At 56.1% G+C, this 15,823-nt stretch overlaps 2 protein-coding genes across 6 annotated transcripts in view; one reads left to right on the forward strand and one right to left on the reverse strand.

The window, feature by feature from the left end:
* CLCNKA (chloride voltage-gated channel Ka) overlaps positions 1 to 15,787 on the reverse strand; it is a 16,922-nt gene extending 1,135 nt beyond the window's left edge. The window contains exons 1-22 of one of the 5 annotated variants that reach the window (XM_083375892.1): positions 15,760 to 15,787; positions 13,109 to 13,225; positions 11,809 to 12,115; positions 8,218 to 8,519; positions 7,361 to 7,489; positions 7,000 to 7,128; positions 6,501 to 6,640; positions 5,937 to 6,014; positions 5,720 to 5,798; positions 5,451 to 5,576; positions 5,051 to 5,135; positions 4,828 to 4,929; positions 4,267 to 4,351; positions 3,910 to 4,083; positions 3,636 to 3,705; positions 3,421 to 3,531; positions 3,098 to 3,311; positions 2,790 to 2,923; positions 1,488 to 1,576; positions 1,249 to 1,332; positions 604 to 690; positions 222 to 316 (exon numbers count right to left, since the gene is read on the reverse strand). In XM_083375892.1, coding sequence (XP_083232018.1) covers positions 269 to 316; positions 604 to 690; positions 1,249 to 1,332; positions 1,488 to 1,576; positions 2,790 to 2,923; positions 3,098 to 3,311; positions 3,421 to 3,531; positions 3,636 to 3,705; positions 3,910 to 4,083; positions 4,267 to 4,351; positions 4,828 to 4,929; positions 5,051 to 5,135; positions 5,451 to 5,576; positions 5,720 to 5,798; positions 5,937 to 6,014; positions 6,501 to 6,640; positions 7,000 to 7,128; positions 7,361 to 7,489; positions 8,218 to 8,519; positions 11,809 to 11,849 — 2,307 coding nt within the window. In that variant the 5' untranslated portion in view covers positions 11,850 to 12,115; positions 13,109 to 13,225; positions 15,760 to 15,787 and the 3' untranslated portion in view covers positions 222 to 268. Of the gene's footprint in view, positions 1 to 221; positions 317 to 603; positions 691 to 1,248; positions 1,333 to 1,487; positions 1,647 to 2,789; positions 2,924 to 3,097; positions 3,312 to 3,420; positions 3,532 to 3,635; positions 3,706 to 3,909; positions 4,084 to 4,266; positions 4,352 to 4,827; positions 4,930 to 5,050; positions 5,136 to 5,450; positions 5,577 to 5,719; positions 5,799 to 5,936; positions 6,015 to 6,500; positions 6,641 to 6,999; positions 7,129 to 7,360; positions 7,490 to 8,210; positions 8,520 to 11,808; positions 12,116 to 13,108; positions 13,226 to 15,593 lie in introns of those variants that run through there. The other 4 variants (XM_083375891.1, XM_083375893.1, XR_014494025.1 and 1 more) reach the window with 4 other exon arrangements.
* HSPB7 (heat shock protein family B (small) member 7) lies at positions 10,672 to 13,111 on the forward strand. Its single transcript, XM_083375903.1, has 3 exons — positions 10,672 to 10,955; positions 11,762 to 11,895; positions 12,720 to 13,111. Exons 1-3 carry the CDS (start codon positions 10,877 to 10,879, stop codon positions 12,903 to 12,905), a joined length of 399 nt encoding a protein of 132 aa, XP_083232029.1. The 5' UTR covers positions 10,672 to 10,876; the 3' UTR covers positions 12,906 to 13,111.
* Positions 15,788 to 15,823: the final 36 nt, after the last annotated feature.

The following is a 15,823-nucleotide window of genomic DNA, read 5'->3' on the forward strand; positions in this document are numbered from 1 at the left end:
AGATAGGTAGATAGGTAGATAGATATAGATATATATAGATATATAGATTTAGATATATAGATATAGATTAGATATATAGATATAGATAGGATAGATAGATAGATAGATAGATAGATAGATAGATAGATAGATAGATAGATAGATAGATAGATAGATAGATATAGTGTGAATCCTCCCTTTAGGGTGCAATAACAGGTCACCGAGCCAGGAACTAAACGTACGTTTTCACCTCTCTGGCGGGCTCCCCCACTCCCCGTCACAATCTTCGCTATCGCCCGGCTTTCGGATTGGCCAGCTCTTCGATGGCTTTCCGGAGCTAAAAAAAGAAGAAGAAGAAGAAGAATCAGCAGCAGTTGATGACGGGCCCCAGAGTCCATGTTGCAAATGTCCTGGATTGCCTCCTCTCCAAGGAGAGGGAGAGTCGCCAGCTCAAGAGGCCCCGTTTTCAATTTCAGACCAACCATGCCAGCGTTGGCAGAGCAGCAGCCAAGCCTCCAGCGGCCCCGTCCTCATTGCCCCCACCGGCACCTACCGGAGGAGGGCTGATGGGAAGGAGGAAGGAGGCACCTGGTTGCGGCCTCTTGGCCAAGCCCAGCCACTCACCTCCCTCCTGGTCACGATCCCCACCACTTTCCCCAGCTGGGTGACGAAAGCCCGCTGCAGGTTCAGCAGCTCAAAGAGGTTGTGGGCCTGCAGGAGAGAGAGAGAGGGAGAGGGAGAGGGAAAGGAGAGGAGAGAGGGAGAGGAGGGAGAGGGAGAGGGAGAGGAGAGGGAGAGGAGAGAGAGGGAGAGGAGAGGGAGAGAGGGGAGAGGAGAGGAGAGAGAGGAGAGAGGGAGAGGAGAGTGGAGAGAGAGAGGGAGAGGAGAGAGGGAGAGGAGAAGGAGATAGGGGAGAGGAGAGGGAGAGGGGAGAGGAGAGAGGGAGAGGAGAGAGGAAGAGAGAGAGAGAGAAGCTCAACGCTCCTTCCTTTGGGGTGGGGGAGAGAAGAGACCCCCTTAGAAACCCCAACGGACCCCCCACCCTTGAAAACCCTGCTTGGCCCCGTTCCCCAATCAATGCCTTCCCCCCACACACACACACGCACAGAGAGACCCCGCGTGGTTCAACCAAGTGGCAGCTTCCAGCCCTCCTTCCTGTGGCTGTTGGAGGAATGAGGGGGAACGAGGGTGTGTGTGTGTGTGTGTGTGTGTGTGTGTGTGTGTGTGTGTGTGTCCCAGTCTGGAGGCCCCCTGCGCGGCCTGAAGTACCTGGTGCAGAGATGTCCACTGGGAGAGCTGCAGGCTGACCGGACTGATGGTGCAGCCTTCTTTCAGAGTCTGGCCCGAGAGGATCTGGAAAGGAAAAAAAGCCTTGCCGTGGTGGAGGAGCGATGCAGCAAGAGAGGCAAGGTGGGTAGGACCCCTGCCTCCCTCCCACCGCCACCACCGCTCGGCCCCCAGGGAAAGCAGACGGTCAGCTCTTGCCCGAGTCACCTTCTCGGACCCACCTCTTTCCCCGGCAGGCTGGACTCCTCGTGGCTCTGGAGAAACTGGATGAGGCTGGACCGCTGGACCGCACCCAGCAGCATCCCGGACTCTGAGGGAGAAAGCAGCAGAGGGAAGCGTCTGGTTTGAGTCTCCGCGCTATGAAAAAAGATGTGGAGACTCTAGAAAGAGCGCAGAGAAGAGCAACCAAGATGATCGGGGGGGGGCGGGGGGGGGCGGAGGCTAAAACACACGAAGAACGGTCGCTGGAATTGGCTGTGTCTAATGAAAAGAAAGGGATGCGGTGGCTCAGTGGGTTAGGACGCTGAGCTTGTCGATCAGAAGGTCGGCAGTTGGGCGGGTCGAATCCCGAGTGCCGCGTAGCAGAGTTGAGCGCCTGTTACTCGTCCCAGCTTCTGCCAACCTAGCAGTTCGAAAGCACGTCAAAATGCAAGTAGAAAAATAGGGACCGCTCCGGTGGGAAGGTAACAGCGTTCCGTGCGCCTTTGGCGTCTAGTGCCGGCCACATGACCACGGAGACGTCCTCGGACAAGCGCTGGCTCTTCGGCTTTGAAACGGAGATGAGCACCGGCCCCTAGAGTCGGAAACGACTAGCACGCATGTGCGGGGGAAACTTTACCTTTTACCTTTTAATGAAAAGAAGGACCAGGGGAGACACGATAGCGGGGTTCCGATATTTGAGGGGTTGTCACAGAGGAGGAGGGGTGGCGGGGTGGGTTCAACCTATTTTCCGAACCACAGACTGATTGAGGAGAGATTCGACCTCGAAATAAAGAAGAAATTTCTAACGGTGAGAAGAATAAAACGGCGGAACAGCTCGCCTCCAGAAGTTGTGGGTGCTTCCGTCACTGGAGGCTTTCAAAGAAGAAATTTAAGACAGGCGCTTGTCAGAAATGGCATCGCTTCTAGCTTGAGCAGGGGGTTGGACTGGATGACCTACAAGGTCCCTTGCGACTTTTAAGACTGGACTTTCTAGGAATGTGGCTGCGTCTGTGTGTGCGTGCGGGTGTGGGTGTACTGGGGTTTTATTTATACAGGGACAAATTTAATTTTTTTAAACTTGTTTTTAACTTTTGTATTTTTGGTTTTTAATTACCCTGTAAACCGCCCTGAGTCCTTCGGGAAAGGGCGGTATATAAATGTAATAAAATAAAATAAATAAATAAATAAATAAATACCTGCACATTTACGCTACAAAGGCTTCAAGCCTGCTCCAATGGTAAGGTGGGACCCTCCCACCAGACCAGTTCCAGCGTGACACACGCACACGCACACACCCCGCTGCTTTCAGAACACCACAGTACCAGCATTGTCTACCACGGGGTACTCCTGGGCATCCGTCATGGTGACCACCTGGAGGATGTCGTGAAAAGTGGCTTCCTGGGCCAGGAGGACCAAATCGGCGTCCATGAACTCTTGGGTGGTGACCGTGTAGGACCTGCAAGGCAAGCGGCGCTGTGTCGTGCCGGGGTAGCACACTTTGCTGGAGGTCAGGCCAGAGGTGCTCTGGACCCACGCACAGGACCTGTTCTTTGGGGAAGGCCGGCCTCCTAACCACCACCACCACCCCGGGAGGGAGGTGGTGGGGGTGGGGGTTAGCAAGGCAGCTCACTCGATATGCCTGCTCCGGATGCGAGGAAGGTAAGGCAGCTTCTTGACAATGATGGTGCCGTCGTAGAAGGAAGGCTGGAACTTCTGGGCAATGGCGTTGGCCACCAGGACGGCCAGCAGGACAGGCAGGATGTGGGCGATCTGCCCGGTCATCTCAAAGGCCAGCAAGGCGGTGGAGAGGGTGTGGGTGACCGAGCCGGAGAAGGCAGCGGCCCCTGAAGGAGAAGAGCAGGGGGTGGCCCATTTCCCAGAGAGCAAAGGTGTGTGTGTATGTGTGCGTGTGGGGGGGGGGGCGTTTCCATGCTGCCCACCTCCCTGACGTACCTGCCAGCGCATACGCCCCAGGGATGACGGGGCTGGGGGACCCTTCGGCGGTGATGCCCCCGGGGAAGAGGAGGGCCACGGCTTCACCCACCAAGCGGCCGATGGCAGCTCCTGGGGGAGGACGGAGGAAGAGATCATCTCCCCGCTCCTGAACGTGACCGACCAACCTGCCTGGAGGCCGAAAGCGGCCGACCGGAGAAAACGGAAGCACTCACCGTAAATGAAGACAGGCATGAAGTACCCAGCGGGCATGGGCATGGTGGTGGCCAAGACCAGCATCCAGAACTGCAGAAAGGGCAGAAAGGCTCAACGCGGGCAGCCCAAGCCCAGAGCGCCCGGCTGATCGTTCACCTGGTGCCCGCTGGACAGCAAAGCGGAACGCCGGCGGGAAGAGCAAGGGACAGCCCCCCCGGCGGAAGGAGCTCTGCGAGGCCCGAGAGGCGACTCCGCTGCCTGCCGGCGGGCGGAAAGAATTCCCCAGGCACGCACCTTCATCACCAGGAAGACAGACAAGGTGCCGAAAATGGAGATGCTGGGGTGCCACCATTCCTGCCACAGGTTGAGGGGGTCCACCTGCGGAGGGCTGCCAAGGGACACGTTCTGGGAAAGGACGCTCCAGGTGCGGTTATCCAGCAGAGAGGTCAGCAGGTCCTTCATGTTCAGCTGCAGGGGGGGGGGAAGGGAAGGCAACTCCTGGGCAACGGGATCCACCCTTCCCCGCCCCCCGTCCCAGGGCAGCCCTTCCCTCTGCCCCGGCTCCCGTGGCTGGCCACGGCGGAGGCCCAGTGGCGCCCCCCTTGCCCTCTCCACGGGCTCTGCCCTGGGCAGCAGCGGCTGGTAAGTTACCCTGGAGGCCATGAACTGTCCCAGGCTGAGAGGGAAGGTGATGGAGGAGAGCAGGAAGGCCACCAGTACCGAGTAGAGGGGCTTCCTGAAAGAGAAGGCCCAGGGCTCAGGGAGAGGCCACCGTCTCCGGGAAACCAGTTTAGGGCAGAGGTTATGCCTCCCCCAGGGAGTCTGCGGCCTCCTCAGGGTGCCTCCAGTCAGAGAATGCTGGCTGGTGGCCCCCAGGGGGAGGGCCTTCTCTGTGGGCGCCCCGGCTCTGTGGAATCAACTGCCGGTTGAGCTCCGGATGGCACCGGATCTCCGCTCCTTCCGGCGCGGGTTAAAGACCCACTTATTCGAACAAGCTGGCCTGGCCTGATGGGGAGTTAATTTAGGGTTTTAAATATTTGTATATTTTATTGTTTTATTTTGGGCATTAATTTAATTCTATTTTAACTTTTGTATTTTTGTATTTTTATTATATGCCCTGTTCACCGCCCTGAGTCCTTCGGGAGAAGGGCGGTATAAAAATTTAATAAACTATAAACTATAAACTATAAACTACTTACTCCGGCTACTTACTCGTTGGCCAGCAGCCTGGCCGTGAAGGAGTTCCTCCGGACGTAGCCCAGGAACCAGCGCTGGCAGAAGAGGTAGGCACAGCTCAGCACGCCACAGATCACCCTGAGAAAGGAAAGAGGGGGGCTTCCCCGCTTGCGTGGGCTCTCCTGCCCCATCCTGCCTGCCTCCCTCCCTCCCATTCCCTCCCTCCCCCCCCCCCACGACAGGGAGACCCACGCCTCACCCCAGGCAGGTGAAGAAAACGGTCTCCGGCAGGTCAAAGGGGAAATCAATCTTAAAGCTGGTCTTGAAGAGGGCTGTGATGGTTTCTGGAAAGCGGAAGGGCAAAAGCTGCAAAGGGCGCTCGGGCTTCCACAACCCCCCCCCCCACAACCCTTCTGACCCTCAGCCAAGCAGCCCACTGGGAAAGAGTGGACTCCATCTATCCTAAGGGGCTTCCACGCCCAATCCAGAGAAGCTGAAGGAGTAGCGCGAGCTGCCCCCTGCTCAGCGTGGCCCCCACATCCCCCAGCCGGTCACCCCACCTGCAGCCATCCCGTTCAGTCAGCTGGTGCTCTCTCTCCCCCCCCTCCCCACATCCCCAGACACCAGTGGCCAAGGCCCCACTCCTTTGCCCCCCCCACCTTGTTCACTATTGAAAACGGCCAACAGGCGGAACATGAAGGCGCCACAGGTTGCCGAGAAGAAGCCCCTCCAGTAATCCCGGACGGCGAAGTGGGAGGAGACGACCTCGATGCTGAAGAGAACCCCTGAAGGAGGAGGAACAAGAGGGGGGGGAGGGCAGGGCGGCCCAGAGGGTCAGCCCCGCATCTATTGGTCTGGCCCTCCACCCGCCTTGGACTCCGCTTGGCCTCCCTTGGCAAAGGGACGCCGCCTCCCGGTGACCTCTTACCGCTGATGGGTGCCCCAAAGACGGTCGCCACGCCCACCGCTGCTCCCGCCACCAGCATCTCGTTCTGCTTGCTTTTATTCTAGGCCAAGGAAAGGCAGGCTTAGGCGGCTGCCGGGTCACCCTCCAGGCAGGGGTCCCAGGAGCCCAGCGGGGCCCTCTTTGGCCCCGTCTCTGGCCAGATGCCCCTGGGGTGCAGCCTCGCCCTCCTCAGCCATACCTCGTATTCCCCAGAAACGCTGGTCCGGATCTTGCCCAGGTAGGCGGCGATCATGCTGGAGAGGTGAACAAAGGGTCCCTGCAGAAGCCACGCAGGAGGAAGAGGAAGACCCGAAAGGCTCAGAGTAAGGAGAGCTGGCCAACAAAGGGCCCCTCCATCCAACAGCAACCCCCCAGGTGACCTTGACCCCCTCAGCTGGATCTTGAAGGTCTTTAGGAAGATTTCCCCCCTTCTATGTTCACTCAGATTGCTGGACCAACCCTGGTGGGATCTACAACCCCTCAGCTCCTTCCTGGCTTGGAGGGACCCGGGCCCACTTTCACTCTTGGGCTCGGGCACCTTCAGCAGAAGCTCTTTTTAAGAAGGAGGCCGTCTCTGCAGTGGGCCAGACCAGACAGGTCTGGGGCAGAAGCAGCATCCGGACCCCCAACCCCTCCTTCCTGTCTGTAGAACCGCCCCTCAGGACATCACAGCTTCCTTTTGATGACCACCCCACTCTTCAGACCACAGAGGCGCTGCTCGGAGGCCAGAGAGACCCCCTCAGCCCGCCCGCTGGAGACGTACCACTTTTCCGAGGAAGATGGTGCTCCCACAGGCGAGCGTGCAGGTCAGCCCCACGACTTTGGCCCCAAAGTTCTCAATGGCCAGGTACTCCTCCAGGATGACGCCAGTCAGGATGGTCTTGAGTTCGGGGATCCCAGAGCCTGGCAGAGAGGGCAGAGGGATCTCTTCGCCACTCCTGTCCACCTGGCAGGACTCCCCAGTGCCCGCCCAGGGGCTGCTCCCGATGGCCAAACCCTAACGGGGGCCAGGCTAGACACGGGGTGTGAATGAGGCCCCGGGTTGCCCTTTCTTCACCCAACTTCCCTTCAGGAGAAGAACAAGGCAGCCAACGGAAGAAGGGAATTTGTAGGCCACCCAAAAGGACTCAGGTTGGCCATCTTTTTTTTCACCCAGGCTTGGGAGAAGAGAAGAAGGCTGCTTCCCAGTCCAGGGACTGGAACCGGGCAGATTCAGCAAAGCAACCACCGGTGGGTGGAGCCCAGCCTCCATCCTGCCTCACCTCCGGCGTGCTGGGTAATGCTTTGGGCAAAGCCCGTGGAAAAAGCCGAGAGTGCGACCGGATACATGGTCCAGGAGAGGAACTTCAGCACCGGGTAGTCTCCGACCTCTTGGTAAAGCCACAGGTGCGCTGGAAAGCCCAAAGGGAAGTTAAGCTGGCTGGGAATTGAACTGCCCTGGGGCTGCCTTTCCCACTTGGAGAGTCTAACCACCACCACCACCCGCCATCTTGAAACTGGCGCCCCTGGCGGTACGGGGTCTCCACAAACTGCACAAACACACTCTTCCCTTCCGCGTGTCCCTGAAAGTCCAGCTGGGGGAGGGCGGCGGGAAAAGTGGGATCGGGTGGGGCAAAAGCTCACCGCCGGCAACCCTGGAGACGGTGAAGTCCATGGCAAAGCTGACCAGCGCCATGATGACGCCCAGGGCAAAGAGGTAATACCAATCGTCCCCAATGCGGAAGAGCTGCCGCTTGAGGCACTCCAGGCAACCTGCAGGGGGCAGCAGAGGCCGGGAATCAGGGAGGAGAGAGAGAGAGAGAGAGAGAGAGAGAAAGAGAGAGAGGGAGGAAGAGACAGGGAGGGAGAGAGAGAGAGGAAGAGAGAGAGGGAGAGGGAGGAAGAGACAGAGACAAAGAGACAGACAGGGAGGGAGAGGGAGGGAGAGAGAGAGGGAGGGAGAGAGAGAGAGGGAGAGGGAGGGAGGGAGAAAGAGAGACACAGAGAGAGAGAGAGGGAGAGAGGGAGGGAGGGAGGAGAGAGGGAGGAGAGAGTCAGAGACAAAGAGGGAGAGAGGGAGGGAGGAGAGGGAGGGAGAGAGAGAGAGGGAGAGAGAGAGGGAAGGAGAGAGAGGGAGAGAGAGAGAGAGAGGGAGAGGGAGGAAGGGAGAAAGAGAGACACAGAGAGAGAGAGAGGGAGAGAGGGAGGGAGGGAGGAGAGAGTGAGGAGAGAGTCAGAGACAAAGAGGGAGAGAGGGAGGGAGGAGAGGGAGGGAGAGAGAGAGAGGGAGAGAGAGAGGGAAGGAGAGAGAGGGAGAGAGAGAGAGAGAGAGGAAGAGAGAGACAGAGAGAGGGAGAAAGAGAGAGGCCCGGGCCATTGTAATGCCAACCTCCTTCAAGGCTGGGGAAACCGCAACATCTGGAGAGCCTCCAACCTCGGTGCCACCAATATGGAAGCCACGCTTGAGGCTGGGTGGGATCTCCCAGGCTCCTACCGTGCACCTTGCGTCGGGCTTTCGGCCAGGGTCTCCAGTTGTCTTCCCAGGGCAGGAACACATTTGTCTCCTCCTCCTCCTCCTCCTTCTTCTGGGCTCCCTTTTTCTCCCCACTGGCTCCCTCTGGCCTCTCGGCAGCCATGCCCCGAGGCTGGGAACGAGGGAAAGGCTGGGCGCAGCCGGAGAGCAGGAGGGCCTGAGCTGTCTGTTTGCCAGCACCAAGACGGGCGGGTCCCCAGCTGCCCCCTGCTGCGGCTTGTAGGGACCTCGAGCGCAGGAGGGAACCGAGCAGGCTCCTTTCCCGGAAACCTGGAAGGCAAAAGTTCGGAAAAGGTGAAACGAAGAGGTGAAACGAAGGCGAGCCCAGGTATCCCCCCAACCCACCCACCCCCAGACGGTCCTGGTCACCCTGCAAAGGGAAGATGCTCCGCTCAGGGCAGCCGCCAAAGGGCCGAGCCTCTGTCAGGATCCACCTGCGTGGTTCCGGGGCCAGGGCCCTTCGCTGGGAAAAAGTGGCATTTCTGTTGCCTGAGGGAGCCTCAGACAACTAGAGGAAATCCAGACGACAGGCAGACAGCAATGCACACTTTCCTCCTCCCCCCCCCTGCCTGTACCCCCCCACCCCTGGTTCGGACACAGCCAGGGTCCCCTCAACGGCCCTGACTGGGACCTGCGGGGGAAGGAGACTCGCTCCACCTCAGCCGGCGAGTGCCTGTAGACGACGACTCCTGATGCTCGTGGGTCAAGGCGACTTCTCTCAAGCCAGTTTCCTCTGCATCTGCCCTGACCAGATCTGGTGCACACGCACAAACACACACGCCCTGTCTCCCTGGCCCTCCCTCTTCTCTCCCACGCCTCCCTCCCTCCCTGACCTCTAACTCTCCCACAGGAAAGGCCCATTCCAGCTCAAGGCAGCCTTCTCACCAAGCAGCACGAGAAGGGGGGGGGCAGGCAGCCAGGCAGCTGGCAACCGGCCCCACTTGGCTGGCTGCCACACACCTTGCCACCCACACCCCTGAGGGTCATTTGTTTCGGTCACAAGAGCTCGCTCAGCATCCCAGTTTATGCTCACTTCCCAAGGTCCATGTTAACCACTGTGTGTGTGTGTGTGTGTGTGTGTGTGTGTGTGTGTACAGAACCAAGTCCAGGAGAGCCAATTGCTGGAAGGGGCTGCAACCCCTTCCTTCCAAAGCAGCCTGGCCAGGAACAGCACCAGCCTCTTCCGATCCTGGCCATCTCACCAGGCTAGCCACTAAAATGGGCAGGCAGCTACTCGCACAGTCTCTGGGGAGGAGACAGACAACGGGGGGGGGGGGGAGGGAAGAGAGGGAGAGGACTGCAGGTCAAGAGAACTCATGGGGAGAGGCCGGGAGAGCAGAGGCTGCAAGGCAAGAGAGAGCCCCATGTGCCACCCACCCACCCCCGCAACACACACACACACACACACACTTCCTGAACAATCAAAAAGCCTCAGCAGGCACTCCCCAATTTCTAAACTAAACTCCTTTTCCACCTGGCTGACCTGGACTGACAGGCATTTTAATTATGTTTACAATTTTTAATTTGTTTTTAATTTTTAATTTTAATTTATTGCACAGATGACTTTCATTTTAATCTTATCTTAATTTCTGTTATATGTTATTGCTGTTAGCCGCCCTGAGTCCTTCGGGAGATAGGGCGGGATATAAGTCCCATTAATAAAAAAATAAATAAATAAATAAACTGGGTGTGATGTCTGAATTCCGAGTGGGTTCCGGGATGGTTTACGCTCCGTGGGTCTCTGCTGGGCCCTTCTCCTCCTCCCAGCACTCCAGAAGGGGAGCCGAGGGCCAGAAAAGCCGCACGGAGATGGGCAATGGGTGACGCTGACTTACGGAGGATAGCCTGCCCTGTGGGGCTTGTTGTGTGGGTAGGGGAAGAGGTTATGGCACGGCCCCAGACCCAATGACTCAGACTGCCCTGAGAGGAGGGTGACTAAGCAGCTGCGTTTAGCTAGGACAGTTTCTGCAGAGAGGTTGCGCGATGCTTGCCAGCAGGGCCTGTTCCCATCCAGGTGGTGGCCCGTGCCAGGCAAGAGGGCCCGGGCACATCCCCCTGAGGTGCCAGGAAAATAAAACCCCGCCCCTGGAGAAATGGGGAGCTCCTCTTCAGGTTTTGGGGGTATGTGTGTGTGTGTCTAGAAGGAACGAGGTCCCGGGCTCCGCCCTCTCCCCTTCGGGATGCTTGCCAGCTGAGGCTTTCCGTGCCAAGCTCTCCCCATGCTTGCGGAAGGCCAACCCTGCTGCCAATCAGGGGGAAACCATCCAGTCAGGGCTGGAATGCCTCCCCTCTCTGTCTGTCTGGAACCCGTGCCTGGCAGAAGTTTTCCAGAGGCATTGGCCGTGTGCTGCACAACGCTCTAAATTTAGACTTTTCGACAAGATCCCTGGAAGGCAGCCGAGCGGCTCCGAGGCTTTTAAAGGCTTCGCAGCTGCCCCGGGGCGGCTCTGTCGGGCGAGACTTCCGCAGAGGGCAGCGGCGCCAACCGTTCTCGGCGGGCCGGCGGGAAGACGAATCCGAGCGGAGGGTCCCAGCTCCTCCGGCACCGATCCACTCGGAAAGCCACCCCCTTAGGGTTCGCTGCTTCGGCACCCTCGGCAGGACGCCACCAGGCGGGCGGCTGTCCCATGGAGAAGGCCCACGGCATATTCGACAGTAGGTTGGGGGGCTTCCTGAGGCCCCATCCGGAGCCCCGGAGTTTCTCAGGCAAGTGGGGAGAGAGGGCTGAATAGGCGGCCCCTGACCCCCGACGGCCTGGGTCTCCTGATGGCCTGGCTCCCGCCCCCGGCTCTGGTCCAGCCAGTCCCACGGTCAAGGCTCCCACTTCTAAGCTGCGTGACCGTGGAGAGAAGAGGTCATAAGCGGTTCGTTGTTTAGGGTAAATCCCTTTCTTGTTTACACCAACCATTCCTGGAATGACGGGCACCCCGGGCTCTGCCGTTCTGCCCCACCGTATCCTCCCTGCACCTGGCCTGGCTGCACTTGTGAAAGGCAGAGGGGCATAAAGGGGGTTAATTGCGCAAGCTACCCAGCATCTGACTCGGGCCCCTCCCATCCCACAAAGGCAAGGAAGGACAGCTTGATTTTCTCCATCCTTAGCTTGGTCAGCCGCAGCGCCTTCTCTCGAACCGGAGCTAGCAAAGGGCACCGGAGAAACTCGGGGGGGGGGGGGAAGAGGGCCACCGGATGGGGTGGAGGAGAGATGGCTTGACATGTGATGGGTCCAGCCCCTGCCACTTAGGAATCCTGCTGGCGGCAGAGTCCTTGGCTACTACTTCCAGCTTCAGGCTGCTCTGCGCTCTCTTGGGGAGGGGGTACCCCCTTGACCAGCTGGGATTTGGGGGGGCCCGTCTCAAGTCGCCCAGCCGTGCAGCATCTCACCTGGGAGGCCCAATGGAGGGCACAGGTGGCGCACCCTGCTTGCCCCGGGATCTCGCCCCGGAATTGTTGCCAGCAAGTTATGTCCCAGTGCTAGAATCAAGAACTGAGTGTGTTTCTCTTCCTCCCAACAGGCCGGGCTGGCGGGACGGGCAACGTCAGGACCCTGGGGAACACGTACCAGTTTGCGGTGGACGTCAGCGACTTCTCCCCCGAAGACATTATTATCACCACGTCCCAAAACCAGATCGAAGTGCGGGCTGAGAAGGTGAGTGGCGACCGCTGAGCTGCCCCCCGGGGTTTTGGAGACAACCGGAGCCATTTTTAAAGCAGAGCTGAGCGGTCCGGCTGAGGCTGAGGGGTGGGGTGGCCCCAAGACGCTTGGCTGAGAGAAGCTGAGGCCGCTACCCCACCTTGGATCCATGGCTGTGGGCAGTAACTTCCTCTGATCTTCCACTTCTCTGCCTCTCCCGTGACCCGCCATCCTGCTGTGGAAATTAACGAGAAGCGAGAGTTACAGGAGTTGCCCCTTTTTCCGTGGGTTTGCTTGCAAATGGGAAAAGATTTTGCCTTTTGGGGAACTGCCAATGGCTGGCACTAATCATCTAACAGATTTAATGTACTAACTAGAGCATCCCCAAAGGACCGGGATGTGCCCCCTGCGATGTCATGGGGCAAAGCCTGCAGGCGAGGGAGTGGCACTGCTGTCTTAGGAATGGCAGCCAAAGGGCTCTGCGGGATCGGAGGCTGCCTTGCCCTCGCCCGGCTGCCCTTCTGACTATGCTATAGGGGTGCACATGGTGATGGGAACGTTCCCCAGCTGGCCAGGCCACGTTGATCGAAATGCTCCCCAGAAAGACTTTCTCTTGATGCCAGCTGCCTTTCTGGGGGCCAGTCCGGCCAAAGGAGGGGACTTCTCGGGCCGAGTCGCCCCAGCTTCGGTTTGGGCAGCCCAATGGTAGAATTTCCCCATTTCACAGAGATGCAAGCAGGCGACAGAAGCTCGGGAAGAGCAATTTACACGAACTTTCCGGTTTCGAACTCTTGCGGCCCTAACACCGCTGTCTCTCTGTCCCTCTTCCCAACGGGCAGCTAGCAGCCGATGGGACCATCGTCAACACATTCACCCACAAGTGCCAGCTCCCCGAAGACGTGGACCCCACATCGGTCACCTCCACCCTGGGAGCCGACGGCGGCCTGACCATCAAGGCGAGGAGAGGTCCAGCCAAGCCGTCTGAACAAGTGCAGCAAACCTACAGGACTGAGATTAAAATCTGAGCTCCCAGAGCAGTTCGAGAGAGCGGGCAGGGAGCCAGGCTGGGCTGGGCTGGGTGGGGGGTGGGGGTGGGTGGAAAGCAGATCTGTCCTTGTGTTCCCCGTCAACAAGAGATGTTTTGGTTTGTCATCCACCAATGAAGGTTAAAGGGATGCCAGCAAAGAGCCTTCCTCCCCACCCCCACCCCTTTGAAAGGGAAAAGTACCCAGTTGCTTTTTTTGCCAGCAGGAACAGCAAAGCTGCAAGGCAGCTGGAAGGCTGAATTTTCCAGTCCTGCAGCCAGCCATTTAAATGTTTTTAAGCGTCGGAGGGACGTATACCGCTAAAAAAGAAAAAGAAAGAAAGAAAGAAAAGAAAAGAGGATGCAACGTGTGAAATTTATAGGGTAGGAAGTTGATCCCACAGCAAGAGTTTACCCCCCCCCCGGTGAACTTATTTAGGATCACTGCATACATTTTGCAAGCGTTCAGGTTAAAACGTTTTTACGTGTTCATAATACTCCATTCGGGGTATTTCTCCCCCCCCCCAACTTCCCGGCTGTCTTTGCACCCCACCTCCAATTCCAGCTGCACCCACGAGTAAATTAAAACAAAATCGTTGAGGGGAACGAAACCGATGTAAACCAACGTAAACTTTTAATTATAGGAAAATACTTTCTGGCAAGCCGCGTGCTGACTTTTGGCTGCGTGAACGTCTGCGTGATTTTTTGGGGGGTGGGGGGGGAAGAGAGAGAAGAAGCAGGAGCGAGGAGGGAGCTTGCTTTCGTCCTTGTGTTGCACCCAACAACACAGACACACACCGAGTTTTTGAAGGCCAAAGGGCCGGGCAAAGAGGGTGGCCGGGGAAGAAGTGACTCATGCTCTGGAAATAGAGCCGGCCTTCCAGGGTCGCCAAGCAGGCTCCTCTCCCAGGGGGTGGGGGGGATGGGGTGAAGGGCAAAGGGCAGCTATGGGGGGGGGGCTCCAAACAATTAACCAGTGGAACCACAGGCCTCCAGAAGCTGTGTGTGCTCCAACACTGGAAGTTTTTCAGAAGAGACTGGACAGCCATTTGTCCGAAATGGTATAGGGTTTCCTGCCTGAGCAGGGGGTTGGGCTAGATGACCTTCAAGGTCCCTTCCAACTTCATTATTATTATTATAACTTTTATTCATAAAACATGAACCTCAGTCAACTTAACACTCAAACTGACTGGCACTAATGGTTGACCCGGGTTGATGCCAACATCCTAGATATCAACCAGGTATCTCCTTAAAATGTAAGATGTAATAATAACCTTATTATTATTATTAATTCATTAAACATGAAACTCGGTCAACTGAACACTCAAATTGACTGGCACTAACGGTTGACACGGGTTGATGCCAGCATCCTAGGTATCAACCAGGTATCTCCTTAAAATGTAAGATGTAATAATAACATTATTATTATTGTTATTGTTATTATTATTAATTCATTAAACATGAACCTCAGTCAACTGAACACTCAAATTGACTGGCACTAATGGTTGGCACGGGTTGATACCAGCATCCTAGGTATCAACCAGGTATCTCCTTGAAATGTGAGATGTAACAATAACATCATCATCATTATTATTACTATTATTAATTCATTAAACATGAACCTCAGTCAACTGAACACTCAAATTGACTGACACTAATGGTTGACACGGGTTGATACCAGCATCCTAGGTATCAACCAGGTATCTCCTTAAAATGTAAGATGTAATAATAACATTATTATTATTATTATTATTATTAATAATAATAATAATAATAATAATAATAATAATAATAATAATAATAATTCATTAAACATGAAACTCAGTCAACTGAACACTCAAACTGACTGGCACTAACGGTTGACACGGGTTGATGCCAGCATCCTAGGTATCAACCAGGTATCTCCTTAAAATGTAAGATGTAATAATAACATTATTATTATTGTTATTGTTATTATTATTAATTCATTAAACATGAACCTCAGTCAACTGAACACTCAAATTGACTGGCACTAATGGTTGGCACGGGTTGATACCAGCATCCTAGGTATCAACCAGGTATCTCCTTGAAATGTGAGATGTAACAATAACATCATCATCATTATTATTACTATTATTAATTCATTAAACATGAACCTCAGTCAACTGAACACTCAAATTGACTGACACTAATGGTTGACACAGGTTGATACCAGCATCCTAGGTATCAACCAGGTATCTCCTTAAAATGTAAGATGTAATAATAACATTATTATTATTATTATTATTATTATTATTAATAATAATAATAATAATAATAATAATAATAATAATAATAATAATAATAATAATTCATTAAACATGAAACTCAGTCAACTGAACACTCAAACTGACTGGCACTCATGGTTGACACGGTTTGCTACCAGCATCCTAGCTGCATCAACCAGGCACCTCCTTAAAATGTAAGATGTTCGGAGTAGCGCAGTTTTTTTGTAGCTCCGCTGGAGTTATTGCAGGATTATTATTACTATTACTATTACTACTAGTAGTACTAGTACCACTATTATCATCCTCATCCTCATCCTCATCCTCTCCCCATCCCCCTCCCAGCCTTGGGGGGAAATGAGCCCCCGCCTCGCCCCTCAGGAAAGTCCCGACTCTCAGGTGCTGCCCGGGCGGCGTGAGGGTGGAAGAGGGCGCCCTCAGCCCACCTCGCAGGGCTGTTGTTGCTGCTGGGGGGAGGGGCGCCGGGAGGGGAGGGCGGCCACCTCCGCCGGGCCTTCCCGACACCTGGCGCGGCTGTTGACAGGATCCACAGGGCGGCCCCGCGCGCTGTTGCCAAAACACGGGAGGCCCAGAAGCCGCGGCCTCGGTTACCTCAGCCGCCGGACGGACGAGGCCTGGCGGGCGGACGCAACCGCCTCAGGCCTCCTGACGTCAC

This window comes from Vipera ursinii, assembly GCF_947247035.1.
Source record: "Vipera ursinii genome assembly, chromosome: 17".
Taxonomy (NCBI): Eukaryota; Metazoa; Chordata; class Lepidosauria; order Squamata; family Viperidae; genus Vipera; species Vipera ursinii.